Below are 26,492 nucleotides of genomic sequence, written 5' to 3' on the forward strand. Positions count from 1 at the left end.
AGCAGGTTTGCTGACCACTGCTCTAGAGCCACCAATGTAGTCTGGACTGGGTCATGATTCCATGCTCAAAAAGACTATTTGCTGGCTGGGCACGGTGGCTGACACCTGTAATCCCAGCACTTTGGGAGGCTGAGGTGGGCGGATCACCTGAGGTCAGGAGTTCGAGATCAGCCTGACTAACATGGAGAAACCCCATCTCTACTAAAAATACAAAAAATTAGCCGGGCATGGTGGTGCATGCCTATAATTCCAGCTACTTGGGAGGCTGAGGCAGGAGAATCACTTGAACCCAGGAGGCAGAGGTTGCCATGAGCCGAGATTGTGCCATTGCGCTCCAGCCTGGGCAGCAAGAGCAAAACTCTGTCTCAAAAAAAAAAAAAAAAAAAAAAAAAACTATTTGCCTTTAAAATGTCATGTGGCTTCATACCTGTGATAGAATAATGGTCCTCAAAGATGTCCACATCCTAATCCTCAAAGCCTGTGAATATGCCACCTTCCCTGGAAAAAAGGACTTTAACTGATGTGATTAAGTTAAGGGTCTTCAGATGGGGAGAGCACCTTGGATTGGCCAGGTGGGCTCAATGTAAACACAGCGTTCTTATAAAAGAGGCAGGACAGTTGGCGTGAGAGCGTGCTGTGATGACGGATGGAGTGAGACAATTGGAGGTGCCATGCTGCTGGCTTTGGAGACGGAGAGAGTGGCCGCAAGCCAGGGTATGAAGACCTTAGGAGTGGGAAAAGGTAAGGAAATGAATTCTCCCTTGGAGCCTCCATGAGGAACCAGCCCTGCCAACACCTTGACTTTAGCCCGGTGAGAATAATTTTGCACTTCTGACCTCCAGAATGCTGAGATAAATTTGTTTTAAGCCACTAAATTTGTGATAACTTGTTATAGCAATAGGAAACTAATAAAAGTAAGCCCAAGTAGCTCTGATAAAACTGCCACAGTTCTTCAGCTAAAGTCAGTTTAATAACAATTCATGGATCTTCTTCATTAAATCCCACTGTAGTTTGAATATGTAGAGGGTCATGCTGCCTTTTAAGCCCAGCTAAAAGTTGGTTGCAATACTCGTGCCTGGCATCCCTTCTATCAAATTGCAAAAATCTTATTCAGTTTGAACAGAGTTGCAGGTATTTTCTTGATCTCAACTGAAGGCTGTAGTGAGGGCTCTTGTCAAAGTGAGTCCTGTTTTTGACGACAGCAGATTGAGAATTTCTCACCCTCAGCTTTCCTAATTCTGGACCTCTGGGGTGGTTGCTGTGAGAAATGCTTGGGTGAGACGCTGAGGTGTGGCGGTTCACAGGCATTGCTGTGTGCCGTGGTCCTGCTCCGTCTAAGGACCTGTCAGGGTGGCTGCAGGGTCTCACCCACCTGCCTGCTCCCCAGAAATGTTTCCTGAATGAATACATTGCCGAGACTCTAACCAGAGGCTTGCTCCCTTCCACCACCATCCCACAGCCTATCACTGGGAAGGCACTAATTCTGCCCCTCTCTCCTTGAGGGTCATCTCTTGAGTGTTAAGGTGTAGGTATCCCTATGTAGCTTGCAAAATCTGCAACTTGTGGAAAACTCCCTTCTTGACATATGTAAAATACCAATGCTGACCTGCACCAACAATTGCAGCAAAGTTCTAGCAGAGGCTGTGGGACATAAGCCAGGGGCTCAGACAGATCGGAGTCCGCTGCCCCTGCTCTGAAGCACTGGGTGATCTGCCACACACACGGCAAAGGTAAAATCGTGAAGACTTCAGCAGTATCATGTACTGACAGGCGGGAGAGTTGAATGCCCCGTGAGTTATGTGGTGACCAGAGAGGGGATTTAGCATGAAGTATTTAAAGCTGGAGGTTTCTCAGTCCTCAAGCGTAAGGTTCTGCAAATGAAACACAGTTCAGAGCACAACTGTTTTCTTCTAAGGCCCGTTTGTACTCCTGACCCTGAACTAACACCCTCCAACAGAATCCAAGCTTCACAATTAATTAAAATGGGGTGACACAAAATTCAATCCTTATTGAAACTGAGCTCCTCTGGAGCTCACATTTCATGAAAGTTTGTGGACATCATCTCATTGGATTCTCACATCTCATTGGATCTGTTCCTGAGAGGAAGAGATATCTATATACAATAATCAGAGAGGAGGCCCCATGTCTATGTTTACACATGATAGGTTCCCACCATCAGTCCCTGTCGTGGGACTCGTGGATGAAAGCACAACTGAAGAGCTACTTCCAGACGGAAGGGGAGAAAAATCAGGAGGTAAGCCAGCAAGCTGGGTTTAAGAATTTTCTTTGACATTTCCTTCTAGAGTGTCTGAAACATCTGACACCCTCTCCTTCCTTGGTTTTTGTAAATCCTACTTTTCTGACAGCAAAAAGTCCTACTTTAAAAAGTTGTCTAAACAGGTGCTTCTCAAACTTTAATGTGCACACAAGTCACCTGAGGATCTTGTTAAAATAGACTTTGATTCATTAATGCTGTGGAGGTGGGTCCCTTGCAGTTCCAGCGAGCTCACAGGTGGTGGCAATGGCAATGCTGCCGGCCTGGAGACCTTTTTTTTTTAAAGCGGTGGGTTTGGGTAGGGCCAGGCACGGTGGCTCATGCCTATAATCCCACCACTTTGGGAGGCCAAGGCAGGAAGATCACCTGAGGTCAGGAGTTAGAGAACAGCCTAACCATCATGGGGAAACCCTGTCTCTACTAAAAATACAAAGCCAGGCGTGGTGGCACATGCCTGTAATCACAGTTACTCGGGAGGCTGAGACAGGGGAATTGCTTGAACCCGAGAGGCAGAGGTTGCAGTGAGCTGAGATCACACTGTTGCACTCCAGTCTGAGCACCAAGAGCGAAACTCTGTCTCAAAAAAAAAAAAAAAAAAAAAAAAAAAAAAGTGGGTTCTTGCTGTTGCCCAGGCTGGGATGCAGTAGTGCCATCATAGCTCACTGCAGCCTCGAACTCCTGGGCTGAAGGGGATACTCCTGCCTCAGCCTCCCAAGCAGGTGGGATTAAGGGCTTGAGCCACTGTGACTGGCTCTGCAGGTCACATTTTAAGGAGGAAGAGCCTAGAAAACATCTGGTATTTAAAACTCATCTTTTTTTTTTTAATTATCAAAAATGATTTCTTTGAGATGAAGTAACTACATAGATTTTGCAGTACTATGGAATACTTATATTTAAAGTTACAAACACAAAGACTCATCTTACAAACTTGCTCCCATCCCAATTATCTCCCTTGTGCCTGTGCTTCCATTATTCAATTTCATATTTTTGATAGATGCTGATTTTTTTCCGTTCTCAATCTTATGCCCGAATCAGTTGATTTCTTTTCCCCATTCATTGGCTTTTCCTGCCTTTGGTCTGTTCTCCCTCCACAGCAGCCTGTTGCTATTTAGCTTTTTTTTTTTTTTGAGATGGAGTCTTACTTTGTTGCCCAGGCTGGAGTGCAGTGGCATGATCTCGGCTCACTGCAAGCTCCGCCACCACTACGCCCAAATAATTTTTTGTGTTTTTAGTAGAGACGGGGTTTCACCATGTTAGCCAGGCTGGTCTCCATCTCCTGACCCCATGACCCTCCCACCTCGGCCTCCCAAAGTGCTGGGATTACAGGCGTAAGCCACCACGCCCGGCTGCTATTTAGCTTTCTTAAAACAGGCCATCCCCTTAAAAACGTATGGGAGTTGATTACCTGACTCCTCAAATTGAAATTCCTTGATTTGGACCTCAAACCTCTCCAATATATTGTTTGTGTCAGACAATATTGTAGCATTCTTTTTTTAATTGACCGAAAAAATGTACACATTTGTGTACATGTTTTAAAATACGTATGTTGTAAAATGGCTAAATTGAGCTAATTAACATAGGCACACCTCATATGCTTTTCATTTTTTTTGTAGTGAGAACACTTAAAAATCTCAACAATTTTTAGGCCAGGCACGGTGGCTGACACCTGTAATCCCAGCACTTTGGGAGGCCGAGGCGGGTGAATCGCTTGAAGTCAGGAGTTCGAGACCAGCCTGGTCAATGTGGTGAAACCCCGTCTCTACTAAAAATACAAAATAATTAGCCAGGCATGGTGGCACATGCCTGTAGTCCCAGCTCTTCGGGATGCTGAGGCAGGAGAATCGCTTGAACCCGGAGGGCAGAGGTTGCAGTGAGCCAAGATTGCACCATTGCACTCCAGCCTGGGCCACAGAGCGAACTTATGTCTTTAAAAAATAAAATAAAATAACAGTGATTATTTAATATAATACAGTAGGTATAGTTGCCATATTGTTTGATAAGTGTCTTGAACTTACTCCTGTCTAACTGGAATTTTAAATTCTTTGACCAGCATCTACCAACCCCTACCTCACTCACCCGGTGCATGGTAACCACCATTCTATTCTCTGCTTCTGTGAATTCATTTTTAGATTTTGCATATATATGACATCACATGTTTGTCTTTCTGTGCCTCTTTTTTTTTTTTTTTTTTTTCCTTGAGATAGGGTCTCACTCCATCACTGGACTAGAGTCCAGTGACACAATCACGGCTCCCTGCAGCCTCGGCCCCTGGGGCTTAGGTGATCCTCCCACCTCAGCTTCCCAAGCAGCTGGGACTATAGGCATACACCAGTATGCCCAGCTAATTTTCGTGGGGTTTTTTGTTGTTGTTGTTGTGGTATTTTTTTTGTAGAGATGGGGTTTTACCATATTGCCTAGGCTGGTCAAACTCCTAGGCTCAAGCCATCCCAAAGCGCTAGGATTACAGGCATAAGCCACCCTGCCCAGCCCTGCCTGGCTTATTTTAATTAGCAAAATGTCCTCCAGGTTCATCTAAGTTGTTGCAAATGATAAGACTGCTTCCTTTTTAAGTCTGAATAGTATCCCATTGTGTATATGAACCACAATGTCTTTGTCCATTCATCTGTTGAAGGACATAGATTGATTCCGTATCTTGGCTCTTGCAAATAATGTTGCTATGAACATAGGAGCGCAGATACCTCAACACAGAGCTCATTTCCTCTGGAATCCCAGTAGTAGAATTGCTGGATCATGTGGTAGTCTTATTTTTAATTTTTTGAGGAACCTACATATTGTTTTCTATAGTGGCTGCACTAATTTACATTCTCACCAACAGTGTACAAGGGTTCCCTTTTTTCCACATTCTTTGAGCTATTTTGAAATACAGAATAGACTGTTGTAAACTATAGTCACCCTCCCAATCTATCAAACCATAGAGCTTATTTCTTCTATCAAACTGTATATTCGTACCCATGAATCAAGCTCTCACCTCCCTTTCCCCTACCCCTCCCAGCCTCTGGTAACCATTAATCTACTCTCTATCTTCATGAGATCTGCTGTCTCAGCTCCTACATATGATTGAGACCATGCAATATTTGTCTTCCTGTACTTGCCTCGTTTCACTTAATGATTCTAGTGCCATCACGTTGCTGCAAATGAGTGCCATACTTTTTATGGCTGAATATTCCGTTGTGTATTATCTCCCCAATTATTTTTATTTATTTTTTTTTTTGGAGACAATCTTGCTCTGTTGCCCAGGCTGCAGTACAGTGGTGCTATCATGGCTCACTGCAGCCTCTGCCTCCCAGTTTCAAGCAATTCTCCTGCCTCACCCTCCCAAGGAGCTGGGACTACAAGTGCACACCACCATGGCTGGCTAATTTTTTATTTTTAGTAGAGATGAGGTTTCACTATATTGCCCAGGCTGGTCTCGAGCTCCTGATCTCAAGTGATCCACCTGCCTTGGCCTCCCAAAGTGCTGGGATTACAGGTGTGAGCCACCACGCCCGGCCTGTACCACATTTTTTTGTATCCATTCATCCACTGATGGGCACTTAGGTTGATTCCATATTTCAGCTGTTGTGAATAGTGCTGCAATAAACATGGAAGTGCAGGTATCTCTTTGATATATTGATTTCCCCTTTCTATTGGATACATACCCAGTAGTGGAATTGCTAGATAATATGGTAGTTCTATTTTCTGAGGAATTTCCATATAGTTTTCTATAGTGGCTGTACTAATTTACATCTCATCAACTGTGTACAAGGAATTCCCTTTCTCCACAATCTTGCCAGCATCTGTTACTTCTTGTCTTTGTGTTTGTGTGTGTGTGTGTGTGTGTCCTTTTTTTAAATTTTACTTTAAGTTTTGGGATACATGCGTAGAACATGCAGGTTTGTTACACAGGTATACATTTGCCATGGTGGTTTGCTGCACCTATCAACTTGTTATCTAGGTTTTAAGCCCTGCATGCATTAGGTATTTGTCCTAATGCTCTCCCTCCCCTTGTCTGCCACCCCCCAACAGGCCCCAGTGTGTGGTGTTCCTCTCCCTGTGTCTGTGTTCTCATTGTTCAACTCCCACTTATAAGTGAGAACATGTGGTGTTTGGTTTTCTGTTCCTGTGTTAGTTTGCTGAGAATGATGGTTTCCAGTTTCATCCATGTCCCTGCAAAGGACATGAACTCATTCTTTTGTATGGCTACGTAGTATTCCATGGTATATATGTGCCACATTTTCTTTATCCAGTCTATCATTGATGGGCATTTGAGTTGGTTCCAAGTCTTTGCTATTGTAAATACTGCTGCAATAAACATATGCGTGCATGTGTTTTTATAGTAGAATGATTTATAATCCTTTGCGTATATACCCAGTAATGGGATTGGTGAGTCAAATGGTATTTCCGGCTCTAGATCCTTGAGGAATTGCCACATTGTCTTCCACAGTGGTTGAACTAATTTACACTCCCACCACAGTGTAAAAGCGTTCCTATTTTGCCAGAGCCTTGCCAGCATCTGTTTCCTGACTTTTTAATAATGGCCATTCTAACTGGCATGAGATGGTATTTCATTGTGGTTTTGATTTTCATTTCTCTAATGACTAGCGGTGATCTTTTTTTCATGTTTGTTGGACGCATAAATGTCATCTTTTGAGAAGTGTCTGTTCATATCCTTCGCCTACTTTTTTATGGGGTTGTGCTTTTTTTCTTGCAAATTTGTTGAAGTTCCTCGTAGATTCTGGATATTAGACTTTTGTCAGATAGATAGATTGCAAAAATTTTCTCCTATTCTGTAGGTTACCTGTTAACTCTAATGATAATTTCTTTTGCTGTGCAGAAGCTCTTTCATTTAATTAGATTCCATTTGTCTATTTTGGCTTTTGTTGCAATTGCTTTTGGTGTTTTAGTCACGAAGTCTTTGCCCATGCCTATGTCCTGAATGGTATTGCCTAGGTTTTCTTCTAGGGTTTTTATGGTTTTGGGTTTTACATTTAAGTCTTTAATCCATCTTGAGTTAATTTTTGTATAAGGTGTAAGGAAGGGGTCCAGTTTCTGTTTTCTGCATGTGGCTAGCCAGTTTTCCCAGCACCATTTATTTTATTTTGAGATGGAGTTTTGCTTTTGTTGCCCAGGCTGGAGTGCAATGGCATGATCTCAGCTCACTGCAGCCTCTGGCTCCCAGGTTCAAGCAATTCTCCTGCCTCAGCCTCCTGAGTAGCTGGGATTACAGGCATGAGCCAACATGCCCAGCTAATTTTTTTTTTTTTTTTTTTTTTTTGTATTTTTAGTAGAGATGGGGTTTCTCCATGTTGGTCAGACTGGTCTCGAACTCCCGACCTCAGCTGATCCATCTGCCTCGGCCTCCCAAAGTGCTGGGATTACAGGCGTGAGACACCATGCCCAGCCTTCCCGGCACCATTTATTAAATAGGGAATCATTTCCCCATTGCTTGTTTTTGTGAGGTTTGTCGAAGATCAGATGGTTGTAGATGTGTGGTGTTATCTCTAAGGTCTCTGTTCTGTTCCATTGGTCTATATATCTGTTTTGGTACCAATACCATGCTGTTTTGGTTACTGTAGCCTTGTAGTATAGTTTGAAGTCAGGTAGTGTGATGCCTCCAGCTTTGTTCTTTTTGCTTAGGATTGTCGTCTTGTCTTGTCTTGGCTATACAGGCTCTTTTTTGGTTCCATATGAAATTTCAAGTAGTTTTTTCTAATTCTGTGAAGAAAGTCAATGGTAGCTTGATGGGAATAGCATTGAATCTATAAATTACTTTGCACAGTATGGCCATTTTCATGATATTGATTCTGCCTATCCATGAGCATGAGCATGGAATGTTTTTCCATTTGTGTCCTCTTATTTCCTTGAGCAGTGGTTTGTAGTTCTCCTTGAAGAGGTCCTTCACATCCCATGTAAGTTGGATTCTTAGGTATTTTATTCTTGATAGCAATTGTGTGTGGGAGTTCACTTGTGATTTGGCTCTCTGCTTGTCTATTGTTGGTGTATAGGAATGCTTGTGATTTTTGCACATTGATTTTGTATCCTAAGACTTTGCTGAAGTTGCTTATCAGTTTAAGGAGTTTTTGGGCTGAGACGATGAGATTTTCTAAATGTACAATCATATCGTCTGCAACCAGAGACAATTTGACTTCCTCTATTCCTATTTGAATACCTTTATTTCTCTTGCCTGATTGCCCTGGCCAGAACTTCCAATACTACATTGAATAGGAGTGGTGAGAGAGGGCATCCTTGTCTTGTGCTGGTTTTCAAAGGGAATGCTTCCAGTTTTTGCCCATTGGCTGTGGGTTTGTCATAAATAGCTCTTATTATTTTGAGATGTTCCATCAATACCTAGTTTACTGAGAGTTTTTAGCATGAAGGGATGTTGAGTTTTATTGAAGGCATTTTCCGCATCTATTGAGATAATCATGTGTTTTTTGTCATTGGTTCTGTTTATGTGATGGATTATGTTTATTGATTTGTGTATCTTGAACCAGCTTTGCATCCCAGGGATGAGGCCGACTTGGTCATGGTGGCTAAGCTTTTCGATGTGCTGCTGGATTCAGTTTGCCAGTATTTTATTGAGGATTTTTGCATTGATGTTCATCAGGGATATCAGCCTGAAATTTTCTTTTTTTGTTGTGTCTCTGACAGGTTTTGGTGATACTGGTCTCATAAAATGGGTTAGGGAGGATTCCCTCTTTTTCTATTGTTTGGAATAGTTTCAGAAGGAATGGTACCAGCTCCTTTTTGTACCTCTGGTGGAATTCGGCTGTGAATCCATCTGGTCCTGGGCTTTTTTTGGTTAGTAGGCTATTCTTGCCTCAATTTCAGAACTTGTTATTTGTCTGTTCAGGGATTTGACTTCTTCCTGGTTTAGTTTTGGGAGGGTGTATGTGTCCAGGAATTTATCCATTTCTTCTAGATTTTCTAGTTTATTTGCGTAGAGGTGTTTATAGTATTCTCTGATGGTAGTCTGTATTTCTGTGGGATCAGTGGTGATATCCCCTTTATCATTTTTTACTGTATCTATTTGATTCTTCTCTTTTCTTCTTGATTAGTCTAGCTAGCAGTCTATTTTGTTAATCTTTTCAAAAAAGCAGCTCCTGGATTCATTAACTTTTTTTTTAAGGGCTTTTTTTTTGTCTCTATCTCCTTCAGTTCTGCTCTGATCTTAGTTATTTCTTGTCTTCTGCTAGCTTTTGAATTTGTTTGCTCTTGCTTCTCTAGTTCTTTTAATTGTGATGTTAGGGTGTCAATTTTTTATCTTTCCAGCTTCCTGATGGGGGCATTTTAGTGCTATAAATTTCCCTCCTAACACTGCTTTAGCTGTATCCCAGAGATTCTGGTACGTTGTCTTTGTTCTCATTGGTTTCACAGAACTTCTTTATTTCTGACTTAATTTCATTATTTACCTAGTAGTTATTCAGGAGCAGGTTGTTCAATTTCCACATAGTTGTGTGGTTTTGAGTGAGTTTCTTAATCCTGAGTTCTAATTTGATTGCACTGTGGTCTGAGAGACAGTTTGTTATGATTTCCATTCTTTTGCATTTTCCAAGGAGTGTTTTACTTCCAATTATGTGGTCGATTTTAGAATAAGTGCTATGTGGTGTTGAGAAGAATGTATATTCTGTTGATTTGGGGTGGAGAGTTCTGTAGATGTCTATTAGGTCCGCTTGGTCCAGAGCTGAGTTCAAGTCCTGAATATCCTTGTTAATTTTCTGTCTCATTGCTCTAATACTGACAGTGGGGTGTTAAAGTCTCCCACTATTATTGTGTGGGAGTTTAGTCTCTTAGTAGGTCTCTAAGAACTTGCTTTATGAATCTGGGTGCTCCTGTATTGGGTGCATATATATATATTTAGGATAGTTAGCTCTTCTTGTTGCATTGATCCCTTTACCATTATGTAATGCCTTTGTTTGTCTTTTTTGATTTTTGTTGGTTTAAAGTCTGTTTTTTCAGAGACTAGGATTGCAACTCCTGCATTTTTTTTTTTTTTTTGCTTTCCATTTGCTTGGTTAATATTCCTCCATCCCTTTATTTTGAGCCTATGTGTGTCTTTGCACATGAGATGGGCCTCCTGAATACAGCACACTGATGGGTCTTGACTCTTAATCCAATTTGCCAGTCTGTGTCTTTTAATTGGGGCATTTAGTCCATTTACATTTAAGGTTAATATTGTTAAGTGTGAATTTGATCCTGACATCATGATGCTAGCTGGTTATTTTGCACATTAGTTGATGCAGTTTCTTCATACTGTTGTTGGTCTTTATATTTTGTTCATTTTTTGCAGTGGCTGGTACTGGTTTTTCCTTTCCATATTTAGTACTTCCTTCAGGAGCTCTTGTAAGGCAGGCCTGGTGGTGACAAAATCCCTCAGCATTTGCTTGTCTGTAAAGGATTTTATTTATCCTTCACTTATGAAGCTTAGTTTGGCTGGATATGAAATTCTGGGTTGAAAATTCTTTTATTTAAGAATGTCAAGGCTGGGCTCACGCCTGTAATCCCAGCACTTTGGGAGGCCGAGGTGGGTGGATCACCTGAGATCAGGAATTTGAGACCAGCCTGGCCAACATGGTGAAACACCATCTCTACTAAAAATACAAAATTAGCTAGGTGTGGTGGTGGGTGCCTGTAATCCCAGCTACTGGGGAGGCTGAGGCAGGAGAATTGCTTGAATCCGGGAGGCAGAGATTGCAGTGAGCTGAGATCACGCTATTGCACCGCAGCCTTGGGCAACAAGAGTGAAACTCTATCTCAAGAAAAGAAATGTTGAATATTGCCCCCCAGTCTCTTCTGGCTTGTAGGGTTTCTGCAGAGAGATCTGCTGTTAGTCTAATGGGCTTCCCTTTGTAGGTAACCTGACCTTTCTCTCTGGCTGCCCTTACCATTTTTTGCTTCATTTCAACCTTAGAGAATCCGACGATTATGTGTCTTGGGGTTGCTCGTCTCGAGAAGTATCTTAGTGGTGTTCTCTGCATTTCCGGAATTTGAATATTGGCCTGTCTTGCTAGGTTGGGGAAGTTCTCCTGGAAAATATCCTGAAGTATGTTTTACAACTTGGTTCCATTCTCCCCATCACTTTCAGGTATACCAATCAATTGTAGGTTTGGTCTTTTCACATAGTCCCATATTTCTTGGAGGCTTTGTTCGTTCCTTTTCATTATTTTTTCTCTAATCTTGTCTTCATGCCTTATTTCAGTAAGTTGATCTTCAATCTCTGATATCCTTTCTTCTGCTTGATCGACTTGGCTATTGATGTTTGTGTGTGCTTCACGAAGTTCTCCTGCTGTGTTTTTCAGCTCCATCAGGTAATTTATGTTCCTCTCAAAACTGGTTATTCTCGTTAGCAGTTCCTATAATCTTTTATCAAGGTTCTTAGCTTCCTTGCATTGGGTTAGAACATGCTCCTTTAGCTCAGAGCTAAAGTTTGTTATTACCCACCTTCTGAAGCCTACTTCTGTCAATCCATCAATCTCATTCTCCGTCCAGTTTTGTGCCCTTGCTGGAGAGGAGTTGCAATCATTTGGAGGAGGGGAGGCATTCTGGTCTTTGGAATTTTCAGGATTTTTGCGCTGGTTTTTCCTCATCTTCATGGATTTACCTACCTTTGATCTTTGAAGCTGATGACCTTTGGATGGGGTTTCTGTGTGGGGGTCCTTTTTGTTGATGTTGATGTTGTTGCTTTCTGTTTTTCTTCTAACAGTCAGGCCCCTCTGCTGCAGTTCTGCTGCAGTTTGCTGGAGGTCCACTCCAGACCCTGTTCGCCTGGGTATCACCAGTGGAGGCTAACAGAACAACAAAGATAGCTTCCTGCTCCTTCCTCTGAAAGCTTCTTCCCAGAGGGGCACTGGCCTGATGCCAGCTGGAGCTCTCCTGTATGAGTTGTCTGTCGACCCCTGCTGGGAGGTGTCTCTCAGTCAGGAGGCAGAGGGATCAGGGACCCACTTGAGAAGGCAGTCTGTCCCTTAGCAGAGCTGGTGCACTGTGCTGGGAGAATCCTTCTTGTCAGGATCAGCTGCTCTCTTCAGAGCTGGCAGGCAGGAACAATTAAATCAGCTGAAACTGCACCCACAGCCGCCCCTTTCCCCAGGTGCTCTGTTCCAGGGAGGTGGGAATTTTATCTGTATGCCCCTGACTGGGGCTGTTACCTTTCCTTCAATGTATGCCCTGCCCAGTGAGGAGGAATCTAAAGCAGCAGTCTGGCCATGGCTACTTAGCCATGCCATGGTGAATTCCCACCCAGTCTAAACCTCCTATCTCCTTAGCACTGTTGGGAAAACTGCCTACTAAAGCCTCAGTAATGGCGGGTGCCCCTCCCCACACCAAGCTTGGTCATCCCAGGTTGACTTGAGACTGCTGTGCTGGTAGTGAGAATTTCAAGCCAGTGGATCTTAGCTTGCTGGGCTCTGTGGGAGTGGGACCTGCTGAGCGAGACCACGTGGCTCTCCAGCTTCAGCCCCCTTTCCATTTCCAGAGGAGTGAACAGTTCTGTCTCACTGGGGTTCCAGCCGCCACTGGAGTATGAAAAAAAACTCTTTTGCAGCTAGTTCAATGTCTGCCCAAACAGCCGCCCGGTTTTGTGCTTGAAACCCAGGGCCCAGATGGTGTAGGCAGATGAGGGAATCTCCTGATCTGCAGATTATAAAAACCGAGGGAAAAGGGTAGTATCCGGGCTGGGTAGCACAGTCCCTCCCGGCTTCCCTTGGCTGGGGGAGGGAGGTCCCCTGGCTCCTTGCGCTTCTTTGGTGAAGTAACGCCCCACTCTGCTTCTGCTCACCCTCCATGGGTTGTACCCACAGCCTGACCCCCATGAGATGAACTGGGTACCTCAGTTGTAAATGCAGAAATTGCCCGCCTTCTGCATTGGTCTCACTGGGAGCTGCAGACCGGAGCTCTTCCTATTCTATTCGGCCCTTCCCACCTTTCTTGTCTTTTTTATAAAAGCCATTTTAACTGTGGTGAGATGATATCCATTGTGGTTTCAATTTGCATTTATCTGGCTAGTGATGCTGAACTTTTCTTTTTTTTCTTTTCTTTTCTTTTCTTTTTCTTTTAAGACAAGGTCTCACTGTTACCCAGACTGGAGTACAGTAGCTCAATTATAGCTCACTGCAGCCTCAGCCTCCCAGGCTCAAGCCAGAAGCTTCCCACCTCAGCCTCCCAAGTAGCTGGGACCACAGGCAGGCACCACCACTCCCAGCTAATTATTATTATTATTATTATTTTTCGCAGAGGTGGGGTCTCTCTATGTTGCCCAGGCTGGTCTTGAACTCCTGGGCTAAAGCAGTCCTCCCACCTCAGCCTCATGCAGTGCTGGGATTATAGGTATAAGCCAACAGGCCTGGTCCCTTTGCCCAATTTTAAGTTGGGTGTTTATTTTCTTATCAATTAGTTGTAAGACTTCTTTATATATTCTGGATACAATTCCCTTATCAGACGTATGAGTTGCAATATATTTTTCTTATTCTGTGGGTTGTGTTTTCACTTTGATAGTGTGTTTCTTGTTTTGTTTGGTTGTTTTTAGATGAGGTCTTGCTCTGTCACCCAGGCTGGAGTGCAGTGGCACAATCATGGCTCACTGCAGTTGCTATGCCCTGGGCGCAAGCAGTCCTCCCACCTCAGCCTCCCAAGTAGCTGGGACTACACCACCATGCCTGGCTGATTTAAAAAATTTTTTTGTAGAGACGAGTTCTCCCTGTGTTGCCCAAGCTGGTCTCAGATTCCTGGGCTCAAGAAATCCTCCTGCCTTGGCCTCCCAAGGTGCTGCAGTTATAGGTGTGAGCCATCATGCCTGGCCAATGGCATTATAAGCACAAAAGTTTTCCATTTTGATGAGGTCTAATTTATCTGGGTGTTTTTTGTTTTTGTTTTTTTGGTCACTTTTGTTGTCATATGAAGAAACTAAATCCTAACCCAAGGTTATGAGAACTTATTCCCATTTTAAGAATTGTGTAGTTCTAACTCTTACATTTAGGTCTATGTTCCATTTGGAGTGAATTTTCGTGTGTGGTTTAGGAAGCAGTCTAACTTCATTCTCCTGCATGTGGATATCCAGTTGTCCTGGCACCATCTGTGTAAAAGATGGTTGTTTCCCCATTAAGTTGTTCTGACACCTTTGTCAAATACGAATTGACCATATATGTAAAGGTTTATTTTTATATTTTTTGAGACGAGGTCTCACGCTGTCGCCAGGCTGGAGTGCAGTAGCATGATCACTGCTCACTGCAGCCCCGACCTCCCAGGCTCAAATAATCTTCCTACTTTGCCTCTCAAGTAGCTGGAATTACAGGCGTGCACCACCATGCCCAACTAAGTTTTGTATTTTTTGTAGAAATGGAATTTCACCATGTTGCCTAGGTTGGTCTCGAATTCCTGGGCTCAAGTGATCCTTCTACCTGAGCCTCACAAAGTGTCGGGGTTATAGGTGTGACCCACTGTGCCCGGCCGAAGTTTTAGACCCTCAATCTATGTCTATCTTATGTCAGTCTCACATAGTCATACTTGCAGTTTTATATCTTGTTCCTTCTTTCAAGATTGTTTTGGCTACTCTGGGTCCCTTACGTTTCCGTAAGAATTTTAGGATCAGTGTGCAGATCTTCTTAACTTGGAGCAGATGCTATAGAAGACTCCCAACAGTGAACTGAGGACCAAAATTATCCAGAAGCCTCTACATGGTGAAGGAAAGATTAGGGAACCAGGCAGGTCATTTACTGGTACTAGGTGTATTTTGGAAATTTCCTAAAGAGTTGTTACCTCTGGGGGTAAGGGTACTCCCTACTGGCATGCAGGCCTCAATTTCCAAATGGTTCAGTCAAAAGACTGGATTTAGAGGATTTAGAATTCCAAGAAATCCAAAGGTTCAGCAACAGAGGCAGCCGGGGCAGGGCTCCAGACAGCTCTATGTAGACCAGGCCCTGGAAGAGAGTTGAAGGTTATATGTTGCTTCCACATTGACCTAAAGCAATGGAGACTGGCTTAGACTCTTACTGCTATTCAATCCTTCCTTTAAAGGGCCAGTGTCCTCTTTCGATGAAGGCTCCCACAGAACTGACTAGGGAGGGCCATTCGATGGCTTAGGGCCAAAGTCCTTTTCGTTGTACACATGAGCTGGTGTGTTCTCAAGTGGGTATATAGCAAAGGGTTAAATGCATGAGCTTTGCTGTCAGGGCTGGGATTGAAATCTGAGTCTTACTATTTCTATCTGGGTAAACCTGGTTGAGTTTCTTATCCTCTGAGCATCAGTCATTCTGTTTTTGAGATGGTCTCACTCTGCTGTCCAGGCTGGAGTGCAGTGGTGCGATCACAGCTTCCTGCAGCCTCAACCTGCTGGGCTCTGAGCATCAGTTTTGTTACTTCTACACACCTTGTAGTGTTCTTTTGTTGGGGGGTAGGTAGGGGGTGACATAGGATAATGCAGGGTAAGCCTTGGCACAGTGCCTGGCTCAGTGAGTGGAAGATGCTGTTTTGGACAGACCCCTGAGCTTCCCAGAAAGCTTTCTGACTCTCTTGAGGACATTGTGTGCCATGGGATATTCCTTGGAACCAAGGCACTCATATTAGCATCATATATAATACAAAATAACTAAGTAGAAACATCTGGCCATCCCTTCATATTCTGAGAGTCTTCTGTTTGTTTGCACTGTGTGGCCATGAGGCCTTCGTTCTGGTGTGATGATGTTGGTACTTGGGGTAGATGCCAGTGTAAGAACTCAGTCATTTGACTTAAAAAGGGGAGCAGGGGACAGGGAGGAAGAGGGGAAAGCTCGGCAGTAGGAAAATGGGTGGAGAGGAATATTGAGGGAGAGTTGGACTGATGCCAGAAGTCTTGTGTCGATATTGAAAAGCAATATTTCCAGAAAGTTCTGCCTTGTCATAGGTGGGGTTGTCGTCTTTCATACCCACAAGAAATCTTCTGTAAAGGTCTGTACTACTCTTCATGGCTTTGAAGTAGATTTTGTGCTTTAAGAAAGTGTTCTGGATGCATAGAGATGTTGAGATAGGACAGTAAGGCAAGAGGAGAGTGGCTGAATCTTTTTCTTACCTATATCTGATGTGATTCCTTCATGCTAACCTCCTGCTGGATCTGCAGAGCTGGAAGGGGAATGAATTTGATGGTGAGTGCTTTGGGTGGAGAGGGTGCTGTGGGAGCAGTGGGTACAAGCTGGTAACAACCAGCTCCTACAAGACACAAACTCCATCCAGGACTGTATTTCCGGGTTCTTCTTCCTCATGGCTTGAATCAAGAGGGGAACCATAAGGAAAGGGGTCGATGATTTGACCCACAGTGAACTCAGTAGCAAGCACCAAGCCTGTTGAAACGCTTTGCATGTATTTCTTTCCCCTTTCCAGCTGGATGGTCCATTGGCACCCATCACTTCTCTGCTGTCTCCTAAGCTAGAAACCTGAGATCCATATATCCTAGATACATAGATAGGTTATCTAGAATAGTAAGGGCTTGTAATCCTAGCCCTTACTACTCCTCTATCAAGAATGGGCAGGTGTGTGGTCTTGAGCAAATGTGAGTCACATGAGTGTCCATAGTGGTCTCAGGCATTCCCCTGTGAAGCTTCCATGCTACAGGCAGGCCTGGAGGCAAGTGTGCAGCTACCAGCCTGGAGTCTGGGGCTGTGAGGGCCTGCTGGGCACTGGGTTTTACAGGGGTAGTGCTGAGGTCCAAGGTTGAACCTGGGACTCGCTTCCCTCTCTTCCCCCCATGCAGAGGGTGTTCTGATGTGTGCTATGCTGCCTGCGGCTGAGGGAGGGGTCAGCACAGGTCCTGTGAACATGTCCTCCCTGCCCTCTCCAATGCATCTTTTCTTAATATTTGCATGTGACACCCAGGTGCTGTCATCTCTCACATGGTTTTCTTAGTACTTACGGTATTTTCATGCATGGATAGTTTGTTTCCATGGGGGGACAAGCACTGAAAGTCCTACTCCAGTATCTCGCAGCTGTCCTGTTGCAGCATGCTGCATGAATTTACTCACGGAATCCTCCTATCAACTCTACAAGGTGGATGCTATTACTCTCTCTACCTCAACCAGGGAACTGAGACAGAGGTGGATAAGTTGCCAAGGTCACAAAGCTGCTAAGTGTCAGAAGCCAGACAGTCTGGCTCCAGAACAAGGTGTACAGACTCAGCCTGAGCCTGCAGGCCCGAGTTTCAATTTACAACCCCTCAAAAACTTGATATGTGACTTGGGTGAGTACGAATGTCTCTGGACCCCATTTTCCTAGTCTATCACATGAGAGTAGCATAGGTGACTTGTCAGCTGCTTTCCTGCAGCCTACCCAATTCAGTGATTTCTATTCTTAACACTGGGTGATCGCTTTACTGTCACCCACCATACTGTCCTCAATCCCCCCTCTGCCACTAGCCCTGCCACTTCCTTCCCTGCCCCCAACTGCCTGAGCTGCTGCTCCGTGACCTTGTTAGATAACCTTGTGTATCAGTGTCCACATCTGCAATATCAGGGAAATACTTATCACCTAGAGATCCCAGCTCTTCTGTTCTGTTAGAATTTCATAGGACAAGATGAAAATAGAGGCAGTCACCAGCAGTATGGACATCTTTTGAGTATACAGAGATTTTTTTTTTTTTTTTTTTTTGAGACAGGGTCTTGCTATCGCCCAGGCTGGAGTACAGTGGTGTGATCTTGGCTCACTGCAACCTCTGCCACCCAGGTTCAAGCAATTCTCAGCCACTTTTGATTAGCCAGGACTATTGGCATGCAGCACCATGCCCGGCTAATTTTTGTATTTTCAGTAGAGATGGGGTTTCACCATGTTGGCCAGGCTGGTCTCAAACTCTTGGCCTCATGTGATCCGCCCACCTTGGCCTCCCAAAGTGCCAGTGAGATTACAGGTGCGACCACACTCGGCCTGAGTATATAGAGATTCTGTTGGAATCTTTGACAAAACGACTTTGGGCCTGCATTTCTTCAGTTAGCCTCTCCATTCTCCCAGATCTGTACATCACTCATTGTCAGGAAGGCATCCCCAGAAGCCCAGGAAAAACGTTCAGCTTAAACAAACAAACAAAAAAACCTGTTCAGCTTAAACATGGAAATCAAGAAAGCATCCATGGCCATTAGAAATGCTTTTATTTATAAAAGAACTACTTAAATATAAACATCTCTACATAGAAACACTCTTCACAAAAGGACTCTTGCATTACTGCCTTCTGACCACGACCAGCAGAGACACTGTGGATATAAGGACTCCATGGTGTCTCCCCAGACTCCCAGGATTTTAAGGCTAAATGTGCACTTGGAGGAACAGGGGGCTGTAAGGCTATTTCTTCCCTTTCTTTTAAAAGACAAATCTCATGGTTTCCCATTCCAAGATAGGCTTCATAGCTGGGGAAGATCTTAAGATTCTTGGTCTAAGGGGTAAGCAAATATCTTCCTGAGACTGGGAGGTATGATCAGGCACTTGGGAATCTGGCTTTGAATGTCATCTCTGAAGCATGGAAGTTAGTGGTGAAAAAATCTTATTTCCAAGTCTAGGATAAGCTACTTCTGGAATGGCTTATCCCAATTCAAGTAAGTCACAGGTGTTATGTTGTCTGCATCTATGGATGTAACTAAACAGTCATTAGGGCGCTTGGATGAAGAAGAAAGACATCCAGTCTTTCACTAGGCTCAACTGGTTTCAGCTCAAAGCAGAACTAATACTTTTAATGGAATGGCTGGAGCTCTTATACTGTTATTCTAGGAAAATCTATTAATTATTGAGTCCAGGACAGGGGGCCACCAGACATCACAGACCGTGTAAAGACCATCAGAAAGGTGTCATTGAGGTTGCGGTACGGTGGCTCACACCTGTAATCCCAGCAGAGAGGTGGGAGGGTTGCTTGAGCCCAGGTGTTTAAGACCAGCCTGGGCAACATAGCAAGACCCCATCTCAAAAAAAAAAAGGGGGGGGGGGCAGTGATTGTACCTAACAAGGGAAGAGAATCTTTCAGATGAAGGGTCAACAGAAAATAAAGACCCTAAACACTTCTATAAAAGTAGAAAGCAGTTGAACTTTGCATAACTAATCTGGGAATAGAGTAAAAGAAACAAGGTTACAGAAGGTAGTGCTTTAGGGACTTTAGAAATTAGAGGCAGTATGTATGAGAATGTGTGCTGGACACTGGAGGTGTCCCAGGAGCTTTGAAGCACTAGGTTTGGTTCAATCCCGACAAACCCCCGGCCACGTGCAAGCACTGCCTCACGGGGTCCCAGAGCCATGAATTCTTTTCATCTGAGTTGGCATCCGGTCAGCTGAGCATGGAACATGGGGCCACCCCAAACGCAGTACAGCACAACCACTACCAACACTGTCTATTGCTAGAGCACAGCTTCCTGCATACATAGGACACTGGGCTTCTGACTGCAAGTTTCTCCTTCCCAAAAGCCAGCTCCAACACCTGTCTCTCTTCTCATGGTCACTAAGTCATTTGCAAAGCCCCAGGGTCCGTTTCAAATTCTAGAGATTCTAGTGAGCATCAAGGTTTACAACCCAATCAAGAACAAGATCTGTGGTGTGCTCCACCATGCCATGGTTAAGCAACGCAGACAGGGCATGTGTCTCAGGAGCAGGCGCCCTCTCGGTGGGCCGCCAGAACCCTCGGCGGACTGAAAGCAAAGGCAGCAAGGCTGGGTGGCAGGCAACATGGGCTCAGGTGTACTCGGTTTTGCGGATATAATTGGAGGGAACGTAGCCCTTCTTCCCGTTAACCTCAGCTAACCACCACTCTGTATTTCCTGTAACATCTTTAAACTCGAGGATCTTGAGTTTCTGATTGGCTGACACGCTCAGCTCATTTGGGTTTCGTGCCTTGAAGGTGTAGACAGCAAAATAGACCTGTGTGAGGGAGACAGAGAAAATGGGAAATTGCTGGGAGCAATGCCATCCAACAGTTTCGTGTGGTGATGGGGAGGGTTCCAAATCCACATGCCCACATGTGGCTACTGAGCCCCTGAAATATGGCTAGTGAGACAGAGGAACTGAATTTTTAATCTTATTTAATTTCAACTAAAATAAATTTAAATAGGTACATATGGATGACGGCTACCATAATAGGGATGATTAAAACACCAATTTGGCCGGGCATGGTGGCTCATGCCTGTAATCCCAGCACTCTGGAAGGCTGAGATGGGTGGATCACCTGAAGTCAGGAGTTTAAGACCAGCCTGGCCAACATGGTGAAACCCTGCCTCTACTAAAAATACAAAAATTAGCCGGGCGTTGTGGCACACACTTCTAATTCCAGCTACTCAGGAGGCTAAGGCAGGAGAATTGCTCCAACCCAGGATGCAGAGGTTGCAGTGAGCCAAGATCGCGCCACTGGACTCCAGATCCGGGGCGACAGAGTGAGACTGTCTCAAATACCAATTTGGGAGGCTGAGGGTGGATCACTAGGGGTCAGGAGTTCCAGACCAGCTGGTCAACATGGTGTGAAACCCCATTTCTACCAAAAATACGAAAAATAAGCATGATGGTGAACACCTGTGATCCCAGCTACTCCGGAGGTTGTGGCAGGAGAACTGCCTGAACCCAGGAGGCAGAGGTTGCACCACTGCACTCCAGCCTGGGCAACAGAGCAAGACTCCATTTAAAAAAAACTACCTTTTCAGTCTTTCAGAATTGCTTTAAAGGGTGGAAGATGAGCATACTCTTCCATACCTCAAACACAAATTCTGAAAAAGAAAAACCAGAAAACCACAACCAACTTCAAAGAAAAGTTAATCTTTAGATGCCACAAACAAACAAAGATCTCGTGATCTAATGCCCATGGAAGGGAGGGGCTCAGGGAGGAGGAGGAGAAGCCATGAGGCCCATGGGGGCCAGAGGGAGGGACACGTGCCCAGGGCTGGAGCTTTAGGACCTGGTCAGGGGCTGAAGCTGAGACTACAACTACATTCCCTGCTCAAACTCAATCTAAGAAAGGTCCTTCTCTTCCCCTTGATGTGTCTACAATAACCGTCTGCTTGGTAGGCCCAGAATGGGGATGTTTGACCCGGGAAGTAGGTAGTAAGAGAAATCACCAGAAAAACAAGCATGCACAAAGCTCGGCTGTGGCACTGAGGAATGTGCTGTGGGAAACCTGAACTGAGAAAGTGGGTAAAAACTGGACTCTTAGAATCCAGACAGTGGCAGCGGCAGCACCTCTACAACCCAGGACACAACTAGGCCTTCCCATAAGGGCAAATCCTGCTGGAGATGAGCTCGCAGACAAACCTGACAGTCAACACAGGAACATGCTCTGCTGAAGAGCGAGCAAAGGCAACAAAGGGTAAAGCAAAGACTCTGCAGCTGTGAATCTGAAAGTGGCTTTAAAGCATACAGGTTAGTTCAAGATATGGCCAGGTGTGGTGGCTCACGCCTGTAATCCCAGCAAGTTGGGAGGCCAAGGCAGGCAGTGAGGTCAGGAGATCAAGACCATCCTGGCCAACATAGTGAAACCCTATCTCTAATAAAGTAGTCCCAGCTACTCAGGAAGCTGAGGCAGGAGAATCACTTGAACCTGGGAGGCGGAGGTTGCAGTGAGCTGAGATTGCGCCACTGCACTCCAGCCTGGGCGACAGAGCAAGACTGTCTCAAAAAAAACCCCAAAACGTTCGCGATACAAAGCCTACAATCAAACTCATAAATGGGAACAGCCCATTGCAAAGAGAATAGGAAAAACTGGGGCTGGGCACGATGGCTTACGTCTGTAATCCCAGCACTTTGGGAGGCCAAGGCGGGAGGATCATTTGAGGCCAGCAGTTCCAGACCAGCCTGGCCAACATGGTGAAGCCCGTCTCTACTGAAAATACAAAAATTAGCTGGGTGTGTTGGTGTACACCTGTAATCCCAGCTACTCAGGAAGCTGAGGCATGAGAATTGCTTGAACTTGAGAGGTAGAGGTTGCAGTGAGCTGAGATCATGCTACTGCGTTCCATCCTGGGTGACAAACTCCTCAAAAAAAAAAGTATGGTTACTTGAATCAAAAACCAAACAAGTGGATTAAACGGATGTTATACAACTGAAGAATTAGTGAACTGGAAGAGTAATGAAGTTGTCATTATGGCACCTTTTAAACACCCAGTGACACAGAGGGGTCCAGGAATAGCCTTGAAGTATCAGCAGGGGAAGGTGCTCAGAAGGCTCTGATGGCAGAGATTCCTTGTGTGCTTGAAAGATGTGTCTGTGAGCTCATCTCAGATCACCCCTAGGCCTCAGGCAAGCTACTTCTGCCTCACCCCTGCTGGTACCCACAACACATCTGCTGTCGCCTGTGCCACAGTGGCAGGCCGCTTATGCACTCACCTGGTTGCCTTCTGCCTCACTGCCGTCTGGCTCTGCACTTCTGTCTTCCGGAGCCTGGGCTGTTCTTGCACATCCTTTGACGAGGTCTTGACTTTGCCCATTTCGTCCTGGTACGGAGTAGCCAACTACTTCTGGATGCCTGAAGTTCCGGTGGCTCCTTGGCGTGGCAGTGGGTTGGTTTACATCTCTAGCTACATCTGCAGAGTCCCCTGACCTTGGCTGGGAGGTAGAGTCTGGGTCTGAAGGGCATCTGGAAGGACTACTCTCTGAATTACTCAGATTTAGGGATGCACTGAGAGTTCCTTGGTCACATTCCTTTGGCGGAGGAGATGCATCTTGAGGCTGCTTCTGGCAAGACCCCGAGGTAAAGGATACAGCCATGCTGCTGGGGTTGAAGGTCAGGGTGCTGCCACTGTTCTGGCGTGGGAACCTGGGGGAGGAGCTGCCGTGCTCAGACTCTGTGGAGGAGTGGCTGCCCACGGAGGCATCGGAGTGGCTGCGGTGAGGATTGTAGGGCTTTAGGAAGGAGCTGTACACGAAGCCTTTGGTGACTACAAAGGAAACAGGAAATATAAACAAGAACTCTTAGCAGAAGGATGGACAGAGGGAGCACTGAGAAAAAAAAACTGATCTAAAAGCTAGGTTATTCATCTGCAAAATGAAGAGTAAAACAAAAACTCAAAAGCCAGGCCAATAGTGAGAGATACAAAATAAAATGCCTAGTGACAAAGCGGCTTGGAACACTGAGTCCCAGGATGTGATGTGTATAGGTACAGATGAAGAGCCGCAGCTGCCTGCCGGTTCATTCATGTCACAACCTCACAACAGATGCGTGCTCAGGAGGCCCATGGCCAACTGAGAAAACAACAATGAAAACAATCCATGTCTGGGAACCGGCATGGGAAAAGAATGTCATAGGACACTGAGATCATGCCTAAGAGGAAGGCTTGATTAAGCCTATGTTCAAATACAGCAAGTGTGGAAAAGACCGAGTTAAGAACCAGCCTCAGCTGCGCACTGGGGCTCACGCCTGTAATCCCAGCTCTTTGGGAAGCTGAGATGAGAGGATTGCTTGAGCCCAGTTCCCTGGTCAACACAGCGAGACTTCATCTCTATTAAAAAAAAAAAAAAAAAGCTGGGTACAGTGGCTCATACCTGTAATCCAGGCACTTTGGGTGGGTGAGGCGGGCAGATCACCAGAGGTCAGGAGTTCACAACCAGCCTGGCCAACATGGTGAAGCCCCGTCTGTATTAAAAATACGAAAATATTAGCCGGGTGTGGTGGTGCGCGCCTGTAATCCCAGCTACTCAGGAGGCTGAGGCAGGAGAATTGCTTGAACCCAGGAGCCAGACGTGGCAGTGAGCCAAGACCACGCCATTGTACTCCAACCTGGGCAACAAGAATGAAACTCCGTCTCAAAAAAAAAAAAAAAAAAAAAAAAGCCTCAGCTCAAGAAGCCCCTCCATAGACCTCCCTGCCCTTTTTCCCTCCAGGACACGTGAATCCTTTGCTCTGGCAGTCTGGATATACTGGAAGGATGTTCTAATGTAGGAAACTGTTTGTTAGAATACACACGTAATGTATACTGCACATGGTTCACTTTAATAAATTGCCCAAGATGATGACCAAGGGGGCTTTCAGCTATAAATTAGGGATTGCGTGAGCATCCACGTGACAATTTTTCATAACACTGTCAAGGCACAGACCCAGAGTATGTAGCCTCCATGAGAACAATGGCCATCACTCTACTGATCTTTGATGCATTTCCTGTACCTGACAGCTGATCTGAATACGGTGGCTTCCCGCTACCACTTCTCAAGTTTGAGTAGATAAAAACTGAAGGGTGGAGCAGTTTCTTAAACAGCTTGGGACTTTAGGTCCACCTGTCTCTGACCCCAGCAGTAGCTAGCTGTCACCTGATGTCACCCTAACAGGCTCCATCCTCTGTCCTTCCTGTCCCACTTTTAATCTCTCGTTCTGGGTAAGCAGAAGTGGGGAGAAAAAAAATCCACAAGATGCTTTTAAAGAAACCAAGCAATGTGACATTTTTCAGTTCTGGGTGGTGAATACATAGATGTCTGTCTAGATAGGGACCACAATCCCTACCTAAAATGCTTAGGGCCAGATATGTTTTGGAATTCAGATTCTTTTAATTCTGGGAAGGTAGTCAAGTACCTATACTACATATTTTGTAAAACCTCCCCAGCAGGGTCAGCACCCCGTAATCAATTCTGTTAATGAATATTCAGAATGAGATTCTGTCATTTGCGGCCACATGGTTGAACCTGGAGGACATGTTAAGTGAAATAAGCCAGAAACAGAAAGACAAATACCATATTAATCTCATTCACGTGGAATCTAGACAAGTTGATCTCATAGCAGTTGAGAGTAGAATGCTAGATACCAGAGGCTGGGGGTGGTGGAGGGGGAGGTGTAGCTATAGGGGGAGGTGAGTCTGGGGAGAGGTTGTTCAACAGGTACAAAGTTAGGAGAAATAAGCTCTGGTGTTCTATTGCATAATAAGGTTACTATAGCTAATGATAATGTATATTTCAAGATGGCTAGAAGCCAAGGATTCTGAATGATATCTCCACAAAGAAATGACAAGTTTATAGCCTGGGCAACACAGGGAGACTGTCTCTACTAAAATAAAATTAACTGGGCATCGTCACGCATGCCTCTGGTCCCAGCTACTAAGGAGGGCCGAGACAGGAGGATTGCTTGAGCCTGGGAGGTGGAGGCTGCAGTGAGCCAAGATTGTGCCACTACAATCCAGCCTGGGTGACAAAGCTAGACCCTATCTCAAAATTATCACACCGTACCCCATAGATATGAACAAGTATGTCTCAGTTATAAACTAAAACTTAAAGTATCTCACATAATTGCAAATAGGAAAGTTCTGATGTTTTTGTGTCATTCGTTTTGGAGCTGTATTCATCCATCCATGATGTGAGCAACCTCTTGGCTGAATCAGATTGCAATCAAGCATTTAAAAAAAATAAGGCCAGGTGCCGTGGCTCATGTTGTAATCCTGGCACTTTGGGAGGTCAAGGTGGGTGGATCACCTGAGGTTAGGAGTTGGAGACCAGCCTGGTCAACATGGTGAAACCCCGTCTCTACAAAAAATACAAAAAGTTAGCCAGGTGTGGTGGTGCATGCTACTTGTGAGGCTGAGGCAGGAGAATCACTTGAAGGCAGAGGTTGCAGTGAGCTGAGATCGTGCCGCTGCACTCTAGCCTGGGTGACAGAGCTAGACCCTGTCTCAAAAAATAATAAAAATGAAAAATATATACACATGACTATTCACACCAAAAGGGATAAGTTACAATTATAAATAGTCTCACATCACCTTCATTCAGGTTTTGGCAAAAGGGTTCTGAAAAAAAATCCTTGTTTTTTAGAGCTTTTTGGATTTTGGAAAAAGGGATTACAGATCAATATTATCCCTTATACACTTACTTAAATTCTGTAAATCACTCTCCTTCCAAAAAAGTCGTAAGCTGTTTTTAAAGTAATTCCCTAAATAGTCATGAGGTAAAACTGTTATGGGGAGAAGAAAGCAAATGAAATCCCACAGGTTTTTAATTTCCACAAGACAAATTCATGGAAATTGGAAGAGGTGCTGGGTGTGGTGGCTCACACCTATAATCCCAGCATTTTAGGAGGTCCAGGCAGGAGGATGGCTTGAGCCTAGAAGTTGGAGACCAGCCTGGACAACATGGCAAGATGTCATATCTATAAAATAATTAAGCAATTAGCTAGGCATGATGGCATACCTGTAGTCCCAGCTAAGGCAGGAGGATCCCTTGAACCCAGGAGTAATAAGCTACGATTATGCCAGTGCACTCCAGCCTGGGCAGCAGAGCAAGACTGCCACCAAAAAAAAAAAAAAAAAACCAAACAAACAAAAACAACTGA

The 26,492-nt window shown here is 44.8% G+C and overlaps 1 protein-coding gene across 7 annotated transcripts in view; it reads right to left on the reverse strand.

The window, feature by feature from the left end:
• Positions 1 to 14,149: 14,149 nt before the first annotated feature.
• The window catches only part of DNMBP (dynamin binding protein), a 135,469-nt gene continuing 123,126 nt past the window's right edge, over positions 14,150 to 26,492 (reverse strand). For 5 of the 7 annotated variants that reach the window (XM_054435548.2, XM_054435547.2, XM_063670141.1 and 2 more), the window contains 2 exons: positions 22,574 to 23,124; positions 18,360 to 20,125 (listed from right to left, as the gene is read on the reverse strand). In XM_054435548.2, coding sequence (XP_054291523.1) covers positions 19,940 to 20,125; positions 22,574 to 23,124 — 737 coding nt within the window. In that variant the 3' untranslated portion in view covers positions 18,360 to 19,939. Of the gene's footprint in view, positions 15,190 to 16,316; positions 16,367 to 18,359; positions 20,126 to 22,573; positions 23,125 to 26,492 lie in introns of those variants that run through there. The other 2 variants (XM_063670143.1, XM_063670142.1) reach the window with 2 other exon arrangements.

Source organism: Pongo pygmaeus, chromosome 8, assembly GCF_028885625.2.
Source record: "Pongo pygmaeus isolate AG05252 chromosome 8, NHGRI_mPonPyg2-v2.0_pri, whole genome shotgun sequence".
Lineage (NCBI taxonomy): Eukaryota > Metazoa > Chordata > Mammalia > Primates > Hominidae > Pongo > Pongo pygmaeus.